Raw genomic sequence first — 12867 nt, 5'->3', positions numbered from 1 at the left:
AGCACAGACCTAAAAGCAGCAGACATAAAGCGCACACTGAGAAACCTAATAGAACTAATTACGATTTTGTCTGGGGACAAAAACTACAGCGTTTAAGCTATTTTCAGAGCAATTACAACACGCTGCATCTATTTTGAAAGGATAGTTGCCACCTGACATGCATCGCTCAGTGAGATAATGACATTTGTTAAAATGCTTCTGTTCTCCAATTAGCCAAATCTGGCCGGCAATAAAATGTACATTATCCTGTCGCGAGTTAAAGCTCCCAGCGTGGTCGCATATGTTTTTCAGCCGCTTGATTGATGTCTTGTTTTTCAATGAAACTCCTCATGTGCATCCTGCAGCCAGGACTCAGACTTGCCAAGGCAGCTCCTGTGTGCTGTTTACTGTAAGCTCCTTAGAGACCCAGAAAAACAAACCTCAGACTGACTGGCCTCATTTCCCTCCGTCTGAACAAAAAAAAAAGAAAGAAAGAGAGAAATAAACAGTCCTCTGCTCCTGCCTGAGCAAATGGCTGAAGCCGAGCAGCACATACAGTACGTGATAATAAGGATGAACAGGTTTCTAATGGGTTGCTGATTCATGGACCGGCAGTGCATGTCCATCTCTCATCTCCATTGGAGTTCAGTCTGGTTTGCCAGGCGCGGGCAGGCCACAGTCCTATTCTGAGGAGAGAGTGCGCGTAATGATTTGGCAAGGAGAGTTTGGATTCGAGCCAATAATTGGGAAAATGAATCCGCCCTGGGAGAGCTTCTGAATGTTTTTCTTTCCCCCCGTGTTCCTGGTGTAATCACAGTGCACGGAGGATGAAATGTTGTTCATTTTGACTGGAGCCAAAAGACTCTCCTCTCCTTCGGTAATGCTTCTGTTTCACAAGTGGACGGCGTGATCGAAGATTAAATAGATCCTCCTGGCCTCTTTTGAGGCTTGCATCTTGTTGTGAGTGAATTCAGCATTATTCCGCAGGCAGGGCACCCCCGTGCCGCGGTGCTGGGGCCGGCTTGCTGAGACAGGACTTCAGATGGCCTTTGATGACTTTGTAATTGAACGTAATTTGGTTTCCTGCCTCCGAACTAATGAGGTGGACAGAGAGAACGGTGGCAGGGACGAATACCTTTGTTTGCAGAGAGGGGAAGGGAAAAAGTGCAGAAAAAAGCCGTCTCTGGAGAGAGTGCGCCCGGGTTTTAAAAACAGCTGTCACCCTACCTTACCTCCTCATCGCAGCGGTAATAACCACATCACTATGCAGAACAGCAGCTCTGGACTTCTTCGCTCTCTGAAAGCTGAGCGTGTCAGGGAAAAAATGAGAGGACAGACGGAGGTGAAGCTCATTTATTTCTGCAATTATTTTAATTTTTCTGGAAGTTAAATCGGTAGTGTAACAGAAAAAGTGGGGGTATCCAGCAAAATGTCAGGGAGGTTGGGGACAGGGAAGAGGGTGCGCGCTGCGGCGTGGCTTTGGGGAATCTATGAAGTCAGTAAAAAAAAAAAAAAAGCCCTCGGGGAGAAACTTAAAAGTCAAAGAGATGCGAGATGGCGGTGCTTAAACAGCCGTGTCCAAACATTTACAAAGGAACTGTCACATCAGCTTACCACTGAAGATATCAATTGGCACTTCATCTCCGCGTGGCGGCGGGCGGCGAGGCGCGGTGGCGAGCAGCTGGAGTCGCACCCCTCGCTCCTCTCATCCGTCAGCCCTGCCAGGAGATCGGCGCACGCCGCCGAGCGCTAACTGCACACTTTGAGCGCCGTGGCACACTTTCCCACCTGCCCCCCCCCAACGCTAATGACCCACAGCACCATTAGCTGGTCCACAGCTTTTTCTGCAAGGTGCTGATGTATACACACATTCGGCCGCGCTCAATCTGTTTCCTCCACTATTGACTCGTTGCGGTTGTGTTGCAACTTGCTAATTCCCTAATTAGCTGCAGAGCTGGCACCGACAGCGCCGGCTAACCGTCCCCCACCTCCGTCTCTGTCCGGTAGTTGATGCTCAGTGTTGCACCAGTGGAGGGAGTCGAGTCAGGGCTCCACATTGATTGCAGCAGGATTGTGCTTGCAAAGGTAACCTACCTCAGGAGGACGAATCAATCTTTTATGATTCTGGGAGAAATCAATGTTTGTGTGACACACCCTGACGCTCCGCTGAAGGCTCTGAATTCCCGTCACTAATAACCAGCGAGTCGCTGCTGGAGCGGGAGGATTTTTGCTGGGAACAGATGGAATAATGGTGTGATTTTCATTTCTTAGCACCCACATCCATCATACAGTGTAAGCCAGGGATATTAATTGATGAATCTCTCATGTCTTCATTTGAGCATATTTTAATTGAAGTGACTTTCATGCAAACGTAATTGCCGCCGAGTAGCCCATTAGCCGAATGAAAATGAATGCTCGAGAAGATTAATTCATCATGTGGTTGTCATTCTGGTTGTGGTAAATCCAAGAACTTGATGTAATTCGTGTCCTTTGGGTTATATGAAGCCACAGAAATCCACCACCAGACTGTAAATTATACATAGTCCAGAATGCACATACTGTAATATTCCTCCCAGTCAGAGCCTACTTACTGTAAGTGGACCCTTTAAATATTCACAATGATCGCTATATCACACCATTACAGACAGCTGAGAGAAAGACTGAAAGGCTAACTGATGTTTTGGATCCACTTCTCGGGAACTAAGTTAAAGTCCAATACCACCTCTCTTTTTTAGAACATTGTTACTCTAATACTAAAAAAAAAAGTACAAGAAAAAGGTGGAAATCAGTATTTGGCCATCCAGAGAATCCAGACTTGTCTGGTTTTGTTGTGCACTGTTTTTCAGCACTGACAAAGACGTGAACCATTATTCAAACCTGAAGCATCCACAGATTTTGTTTATTTAATTGAATTACATCCAAACTTGAACATCTGTTCCTTTAACACCTGTGAAAGAGGAGGAAAGAGTGGCATTCCTCCTGTCGCCACAGTAACTGATGCAACTGTTCCAGCAGCGAACAATCACAGGAGTTTGTGCAGAAACACGGTGTCTGTCTGCTGTTGGGTGCTGGGTAGAGAATTATCACATGACTGTGTCGTTTACTTCAGTTCTGCAGAGCTTTAAGCTTGTTTCAGCTATTTTTTTTGGCTGTCCGGCCCACAGCTTCAAGGCTTCAGTTCACTCTCACTGCTTTCGTTTGGTCGTTTTCGGGTGCAACAGGCGCTAAAAACCCACTCTACACCACCTGGCTCGACTCCCCCTACTGGTCATCGGTTCACTTCCTCCGACCGTCAGGTTAAATTTGGGTGGGGAAAGTGAAAAGGCAGCACTTGACCTTCCTTTATTACCAGCACCGAGGTGCCCTTGAGCAAAGCCCTAAACTCCGTCCGCTCCGTTGGAGCTGCTCAGCGGCGGCAGGCCAGTCCGGCTGTACTGAGCAGCTTCCAGGTATAAATGCGTTCAGGGCGTTCCTGAAAACAGAGCCTTGCTCTAACCCACAGTGTTAGCAGTTAGCTGGCGAACAACAGTTCAACATTCAGCAGCTAAAGTGCTAAACAGTGAGCGCGAACATTTGTCACATGAAGCCAGGCGATAATATGCTAATGTCGCGTTCACAGCTTTGTTCTGCTGCCCCCAAGGGGCCAAAATCAGTTATTTCATGTTTAATATGTTTAAAGTGCAGATTTTTGTGATGAGTCACTGCTTGAACATAGTTTCATCAAGTGTTCATACAAAAATAGTGATTAGTGCAGCTTGACGTTAGTCACGAGCCAGCAGACTGGTCCTTTTCATCGTTAGATTGTTATTAAATGTACATGTCAACGTCAGTGTGAGGAGAATTTTTTAATAAATGTAAGTAGAGGTTTGACATTGCAGCTGCTTGCAGTGGAACTAACCTTAAATGTATTATATTAAGTTGGATAGTTTCATCTTTAACAGTTAGTCATAGTTTACACTCATAATGTTTAGTTTGTATCTATGAAACTGTAGCTGTCACATAAGAGCAGCGGAGGAAAAAGTCGAAGTGGATCAGAAATCATAAAATGAGAGACTTTCTTGAAGGAGCGACGTGGAAACTTGTCAGGCGCTTTCTTTTCAGCAGTAACGTATTTTTTGTCACGTACAGTATAAACATGAGTGATTAAGGAAAGATGGTGGATCCCACCTGCTGCACCAGAGCATTTGCATTGCCTTTGAGCCTCGCTACCGTCTTAACGTCGCCATCCATCAAACGTGCTCCAGGAGTTTTAAACTATAACATGATGGAACACGTTGGAATTAAATCAGCGCCGCGAAGTGCTTTGAACTGACAGCGGGAAGATGGGTCGTGATTTCACAGAGTGTCGCTGGTAGCGGCGGAGACAGATGACAGAACTTTAATTTTGGGTTTTTTGTTGAATATAATTGTTCGCTGCTGTTGCCAGGCGGCAAATCAAAATCTATTTCACATCACCATTGTTCGGTGATTGGATGTTTTGACTCGGCTGTTGCGCTGCTGTAGCTGTCAGTGTTTATGTGTTCAGTCGTTGCTTCTCTTTTCCTGTAGGCTGGACTCAGTGTTTACCACCCATGACCAATGATGTCGGCCGTATTCAGTGGACACTAAATTAACTTTATTCACAAGTGCAGCTGATGCATGCATTTCTCTTTCATGCTGTCAATAATAATTTAATCAATTTAATAACTGCAGTGTGGGCCCGCCTTTCCTTTCTGTTAACAGAGGGAGAGAGCCAATCAGTGAGCTTTCTGGTTCCTACCCAAACAGGACCTACCCTCCAAACAAAAAGGGCACCTGCTCCATGTCGGGTGGCACCAGCACACACAAAGTTGTTGTTTTTCTTTGATTTTATGGTGAAATAGATTAAAATTTTTACATTATGTGACTCTGATTTAAAGTATAGCTACTGCGCCTCCAATAAAAATACACAGGGGACTATAAGTTTTTACCGTTTACTGGCTCATAGAGGCCAATTCATGCAGCATGTAAGGACGCCATCATGATTTCTCCACTGGAGGGGAACCATAGGGAGCACTTCATCATGTTTTCTCGCACATTGGGCCACCATAGAGGGAACTTTATCATGTTTTTGCCACTGGAAGGGAACCCTAGAGTGCACTTCATGTTTTTTTGCACATTTGACCACCATAAAGGGCACTTTATGTTATTTTCTCCAATGGAAGGGAACCATTTCTTGCATATTGGGCCACGGCATCAGGCACTTTACCATTTATCTACCACAGAGCATCCAAGAGGGCAATTTTTATTCTCTTTCATAACTTTATTATGTAAGTCGTATAATAGGTGTGTCCTCAAAAACATTGCAGGCAGTTTCTTTTATTCTAGCCTCTAGTGCACTCACTCATTTCTAATGTTGAATTATTAGTATTTCATAATGATTTATTGGTGGTTTGTGTGTGTCCGGGCTCCTCTGCCCGTGACCTTATATGTGCTGCTCATATTTTACTAAAGGCAGAGTCCTGCCAGTTTGAGATGGTCTGAGAGTGTCAGTCCTTGGTTTGTTTGAGTGAAAGAAAGCACTGGAAGATCTGACAATTATACAGCATAATTCATGTAAACTTTAAAATCCATCAGTGTGCATAAAATCAGACATTGTGTGTGTAACTTTCATCCAGATGCTCGGGATCTTCAGCTCTACACCTGCATCCATCATGAGGTACAGGTGTCTCGAACAAACGAAGCCCCGAAGGATCCTGGACTCCCTGTCTCGCTGTCATGTTAGCTTGACTCAGTTGATCAATGGGGCTGATTGAGGGGGTGTGGGATTATTGTGGGATGCAGGATTCACTGAGAGCAGCAGCAGTGTGTGTTTGTTGCCGATTCAAAGCGCTTTGAATAAAACGTGTCGTCATAGTTGGTCAGTTCATCCAGGATTGACCCAGAATTTGAAACTGATTGATTGACAGATTTTGCTTAGCAGACTTTGCAAGCGTGGTGATTGGATGTTTCTGGCAGAAATGCACCTTGGGAGTTGTAGTTCTGCTTTAAGTTTGTATGCGCCTCAACGTTTGATATTTTCCAACATAGCTGTTACTCAGTTACGCTGATGATTCGACCAGGAGGGTTTCAAGCCAATCAAATCTAAGAAGTGCTCCAACTGTGCTTGTCACCACAGTGGGCGTTTTCTGCCCTCCGGCTGCAGGGGGCAGTCACGAGCCCATTGGGGCTTTACACAAAGATGAGATCTGAGCTTTTTTCAGGAGACAAACACCTGGAGAATATTCTCCTCCTGTCATTCTGTTTCACACACTTCTCTTCTTACTTATTACTCTCTCATGAGCATCATTATCCTTTCTCAGACCCCCCCCCCCCCCCCCCCCCCCACACACACACACACACACACACACACAAACACACACACGATGATAATGTGTTTCATAGACACACAGTCAGTCTCACTTAAACCCACCACTGTAACAAACAGTTTATTACAGCTCGTCTGTCTCACACCAGCAGTTGGAAGGGAGAATAATGGTGTGTGTGAGTAGAATTTATGACCTGTGAAACAGCACACGATTATATTTACATTTAATTCTCCGTATACATGAGTGAATGGAGGAAGGGAGGCTGAATTTTGATGCCGTCTTTGTGCTGTAAAACCAGCAGGAAGGTCAGAAGTGAGTCGAATCGACTCAGTGTCTGGGAATTGTTCGACTCTGCCTCCCCACAGCTGTTTGGGTAAGCCAGTCAGCCGGCCAGCTGAATTGAAATGGACTCCAAAAAAAAGTGACTTGCTGCTGTTCATTATTCATTATTGTTCATTATTTTATATTTCGACCAGAGTTCCGCTTTTGCCTTTCAAATTTGCTGTCGAACTTGCATTATATCTGACTTGCAGCAGCTCTTGCAGCAGATTTGTGTAATTAAAAGCTTCGGTGGGGGCCAGACTGAGGCGCTCTGCTGTTCCCATCACACATTTACATTTTGCATATAAGAACGTGAATGAACGAACTCTCCTTTCTCCCTCCTGTGACGGCAGACAGTCGTGTTCAACACAGTCGACTGCAGCATTTTCTGCCAGAGGAGTAACATGTTTAATCTCAGCTTCCAGGCATATGAATAACATGTTACTCATTTCAGGCGGTTTTCGTACACTGGTGGCCCAGAAAGGCAACAGCATGTATAAAGCTGAGCTTCCATTATTCAGAAAACTGCTTTCTGTGGACGGACGAGCACTCGCTGCTGTTTCAGGGACAGTTAGCATTTTTTTCTCTTTAAAGCCGGAGTAGTTTTAGAAGCATTTTTTGTTATATTTCTTGAAATTCTCTTCAAATCCCAACAGCGATCAATAAATCAAATGCTCTGACCAAAAACAAAATCAAAATGTCGAGTATTTGTTGCTGCTGCAGGCCTGTAATAAGCCCGTCCCGTCATTTCATCCAGGCTGAATGAAATGACTGGACGGCCTACCTGCCTGTCCACCTAGACAGGTAAGGCAGGTACAATGAGCGCCCGTACACTCAATTCTTCCCGATGCTAATATGCTAGCTTCATAGCTAGGGTGCTAACAATAGCCGTGTTCTTTGTTTACATTCATTATGATAATGTTGGAGATGAGATGTGAGGTAGTTGAGCGATTACAATGAAGCGGGCCGGCTCACACCTGCAGCAGTGAGCGGTAACCGCAGGTAGCTCATTCACACCGAAACGTACGTTTGTGACGGCTCTTTTGATGCTTCTATTATTGTAGTATTTAACAGTTTTTAACGTATGTTATTCGGGCGATGGAATTTTTCGGCTAGATACCTTTAAAATCTGCCTCGTGCTGTTTTTTCCAACGCCAGCTTTCACACCAGATGCGTCACTTCCTGTGAACTGGAAAGTGATGCATCACACTTTAATTTAAATCACTGCTGCATGAATAAATCACATCACGGCTAACAGCAGGTGTGTTTTTATTCAAAAACTCTCGTCCAATGCAGTTTGAAGTTCATGTGTCAGAGAGTGCAGTCGCTCGTTCAGTAGCCGATGACTCACCCTGAAAGGTCGAGTTGTCCTCACACGCCGTGACCACGCCGTAATTACAGTCCCCCGGTGCATAATTATAAAGTGACCAATCACATTACAAAGAGCCATGCAGCGGTAAAAAGCAATAGGAAACTCGAGGTGATGTGAAAGCTGATTGTGAGTGTTTCCATTGAGCGCTGGTGTACTAAACTCGGCGCCGCTGCTGCTGCTCTGTGTTCTAGAAAACGCCATCCTGGCCTTCGGGAATGGATCGGACGTGAAAACGGGCGCCAGCCAGCCCGGGATGGCCGGTACGGTGACGGACAACCAGAGCCCGCACCTGGCGACCACCACCACCACCCCGGGCGTCGCCATGGAAACAGAGCAGAACATTCTGAGAGCACAGATACCCACTCAGGTGAGACGAGATGGAGGACTGAAAATGTGATTTACAGCCTTTTCCAAACAGAGAGGCACTAATGGAGACGGACTCGCTCAGAACTGGGTCGCAGCGCCGCAGATAACTGGGGGTGTTTGTTTTATCCTGCGGGGAGCGGCAGACGGGTGGGATTTACATTATCTGCATAATTCAGGCGGGTCAGGTACAGAGTCAGTCGCACAGAAACTGAGCTGGAGGGAGCTGAAGCTCTGTCCGTTTGCTACCATGTGCACAAAATTCACCTTACAGCAGCGTGTTAGTGTCCAGGCTCTATTCGATGTCATTTAAAGGATAACTTTCGTTTTTTACAACCTGGACCTTATCTGTAGCATTAAATACGACCATTTACTCACCCAGACAACTTTGGTGGTATTTGGAGTCGTTTTGAAGAAATAAGCCCCAGAGGAGGGGAATAGCACCAGCATATCATAACAAAATATTGGAATATGAACGAGTTTCGCCGCAGATTATGCGTTATATAGAGGCTGCGCATGGATGCCCTGAGTACTCGCATTATACGGATATACGCCCCGCTCCTCTGGGGCTTATTTCTTAAAAACGACTCCAAATGCCACCAAAGTTGTCTGGGTGAGTAAATGGTCGTATTTAATGCTACAAATAAGGTCCAGGTTGTAAAAAACGAAAGTTATCCTTTAATTTCAAAAAGTTCAGTTGATAGATGCTTTTGTACAAAGCGACAGTCTGAGCCACAGCAGATCAATCAGAAGATGCCAGTTTTTTTTCCCCATCAGAGATCGACTGATATTGGATCTGTGATTTCAATAATAATGATGGATTTTATTTATACAGCACCTCTGAAGACACAGTTACAAAGTGCTTTACAATAAAAACACATTTAAACACAATGAGAATAAAATGAACAAAAAGTGAAAACTAAGCCAATATAATTAACTAATATATTTTTGTACACAAATACTCAATAAACATGCAGTTTTTGCCAATAATGAGGTGAATGAGGAGTAAAACATGTCTGTACTGCAATTTGCATATGTGCACATTCTGTGATGCACACTGATGAAGCCAACACGTCGGTCGGGCTCGGCCGCTCACTAAAGACACTGCAGAGTGTTTATCATGTAGAGACCGAAGCAAGTGAATGAAAGAAGCTTTGGGGCTTTGAGATTGGACGTAGCTTTATTGATCCCGGAGGGATCGTTAGATCTCTGCAGCAGTGAAAGGATTGAGCACACGGAGCGGAGCATAAAACAAACAACACGATGAGAATAAAACAGTTAAGACAATTAAAACAGGCTGCGAACAGCAATGCAAACAGACGCCGTTGATACTTTAAACACTTCCAGAAACACAGGATGAGTGTGGATGATAAACCTGTGGAAGACGCAGTTCTACGCCAGTTATTTGCACCATGATTGCAAATGTAAACACAGACTTTTTAACGTAAAATAAGTAATATACTCTCTATTTATATACTCTGTATAGATACACTGTATATAAATACACTGTGTATAGATATACTGTATGAACTTGGGGTGTTCTGGAGGCTTTAGCTGCATCACAGATCTTTAAATGTGCACAATCAGTGTGAACATATTTCATAATTGCTCCATCGACAGTATAAACACTCTGTGTAAACACTGTTAATGCGGCCCATACGATGAAGCAGTAAAGGAAACAACGATTAAATTGTTGAACATAAATTTTAATGTGGACAGCCGGTTTAGCCTCACACAGTGTGTCTGATTTTAATAATGAGGGGGAAATTATAAATAATATAATTCACTGCAGGCTAAGGAAATTTGTTCCATGCATTTGGCTCCTGATGGGAAAAAGTCTGTAGATAACATAATTGATAATCCGCCAACAGATAGAAATAAACTTCACAAGCTGAATGTAGAACTAGGCCACTTACTTATTTCCAGAGGGAAAGCTTTAAAAAAAAAAAAAAGCCCAAATGACACATTCTCGCCCGAGGTCCTCTGAAGCCCCTCGTCCCACGCAGCCATTGTTTCCAGTCCGCATTTCGTCACCCGATAGTCGAGCATCAAGTCGGCCTCAAATAATGAGTCAGTGAGTCGACAGCGGTCGGATCATTAATCCAGTGAATGAGCAGCTGTCAGAGTCGCATCATCAGACTTCAAGCAGCATCCTGTCACGTTCAAATGACACCGATGTCCCTGATAACTCAGCAGAAATGAAACGAACACCATGTAAACGCACATTTAAGAAAAAAAACCTGTTTATTTCTCAGCAGACCCCTCTCTGTTGGATGTTTTCCAGTTTTCTCATACGGGTTCTTTAATTATCACAGATTTAAATAAAATCCCTTCAGTTTCAGGTTTTTCAGTTTCAGAATCTAATTTCCTTTTGTTTTTAGCATTTAATTACAGTCTGATTATACTTCGTAGTAAATAAATGATCGTTTACCGTTTTAACCATTCCATCCAGTCCACACACCGTTAACCCCGTTCATGTTCATGAGCTGCAGACTTGTTCAGTTCACAAAAACAGGAATGTTAAATGCAATGTTTCATACACATGCTGGATATGTGTTTATACACATATATATGTATGTATGTATGTATATATATATATATATATATACACACACACATATATGTATGTATGTATGTATATATATATATATATACACATATATGTATGTATGTATGTATGTATATATATATATATATATATATACATATATATGTATATATATATGTATGTATGTGTGTGTATATATATATATATATATATATATGTGTGTGTGTGTCCATGTATTACTCATGTTGTGGGGTCGTGGGGGACTCACCTGCAGGTCCCCGTAATGTAAATCATTAAAGTTTAGGATGAAGACGGGTTAAGGTGAGTGTAAGGTTAAGATTAACGTAAAGGGTAAGGGTAAGGGTAAGGTAAGGGTTGGGTTAACGTTAAGGTCAGGCAAGTAGTGGTTATGGTTAGTCTTTCAGGAAATGAACATGTCTGTGTAATGTCCCCAGAAGTGATGGACACCTAAAATGCTTGTGTGTATATGTATACACACATATATATGTATTTATTTAGGTGTGTGTGTGGGTGTGTGTGTGTTGTCCAAAGCCACAAATCTCTACACAGCCAACAGGCAGATTTGAGGGTTAAAGCAAAGAAATGAAAATAAAACATCAAATCGACATTTGATGGACTGATCGAAGGGTCCACTCAGACTGTGCTCGCAGTGAAAAGCATGTCTCGCTGTGAAATTGCGTCTGATGAGCGCCGATGTCCTCGCCGTCACTCGTCTTATTTTTCACCCATTATGTCCACACGGCTGCTCTGAAAATGTCCCCCCCCCGGATCAGATTTTTCTTCACTGCCTGTGCTGAAGAGATGTTTCCTGGTGTGGCTCATGGAGGCAGATCGTTCTAATAACATGTCCGACTAATGGCAGCACGTGTTTATCGCCCTTCAGGTAAACGAGAACGACAGATTGTGGGGCGACGAGGGGGACTCCACCCTTCCCTCTCCGGGCCTGTCGGACCGCGGGGCCGAGCCCGCCCGCCTCTCCCTGCTGCTGGGCCTCGGCTGGCTGCTCCCGCTGCTGCTGTCCGACCAATAAGATGACTCGCTCGCCCGGCCTCCACGGACAAACCTCCAGACCCGGGGGGGAGGGGGTGGGTGTGAGGGAGAGAGAAAGAGCCATTTCTATGTGTCAAACGACGGTGGGGGGGGAAAGGGTTGACTCCGTCCTGCTCCCCTCGCCCTCTCTGTCACAAAAACCACACTTAATCTCTTTTTGTGAATCATGACTCAGAGCAGATGTGTTGTGCAGCCCACACCCTCGAGAAACACCGCCAGAGAGGGTGCCACCACGCGCCACAGGGGGAGGGGGGAGGGGGGGCCAGGAAGTACACACCATTTCTTGCTTCACGCCTGCCCAAACACAAACTGTTACACACGACGCACACACACTCATCTGAAAACAACGTCCAGCGAGGAGGTGGGCGGGGTCAGAAGGTGTACAGTGAAGAGACACTGAGGAGGCGGAGCCGGAAAACTGAAAAAAAAAAAACAGAAAAGAAAAAAAAAGATTTTTTTTTTTGTCCCTGAACATTCCTTGATGTAAAAGAAAAATATTAAATGTTAAGACTTTTCTCTCAGATGAACTGTGACAAAGTGTTTCACGAGATTTAAGGTGGAAGTGTGTGTTTGTCCACATGCAGCGCGCCGACCCCCCAGCTTTGCTCTTTGCGTTGACGCCACGCTCTTGTTTTAATCCGACATTATTACGTTCCGCGAGTGTTTAGCACATGTTATAATCGAGTCCCATCACAATGGAATCTTTGTTGTTGTGTTTTAAGTGGCAGGATGAAGAGTTCGTTTCCAAATAAAGAATTTCCGGAGAAAAGCCGAGGCTGTTCGTGAAATGTGACGTTTGAGACGAGCTCTGTGGAAGAAGGACCTACATTACTTATTAGCCTTTAACATGTTGTGATTAGTTTTCATTTTAAACGCCTCTTTGGGAG

General features: G+C 44.4%; 1 protein-coding gene across 1 annotated transcript in view; it reads left to right on the top strand.

The window, feature by feature from the left end:
* The window catches only part of gfra4a (GDNF family receptor alpha 4a), a 125272-nt gene extending 113312 nt beyond the window's left edge, over positions 1-11960 (top strand). Inside the window, exons 7-8 of the mRNA XM_041954285.1 lie at positions 8190-8365; positions 11814-11960. Coding sequence (XP_041810219.1) covers positions 8190-8365; positions 11814-11960 — 323 coding nt within the window. The remainder of the gene's footprint in view (positions 1-8189; positions 8366-11813) is intronic.
* The last annotated feature ends 907 nt before the right edge of the window (positions 11961-12867 follow it).

This window comes from Chelmon rostratus, chromosome 15, assembly GCF_017976325.1.
Source record: "Chelmon rostratus isolate fCheRos1 chromosome 15, fCheRos1.pri, whole genome shotgun sequence".
NCBI classification, from domain to species: domain Eukaryota; kingdom Metazoa; phylum Chordata; class Actinopteri; order Chaetodontiformes; family Chaetodontidae; genus Chelmon; species Chelmon rostratus.
This window is presented reverse-complemented; position numbering and strand designations above follow the sequence as displayed.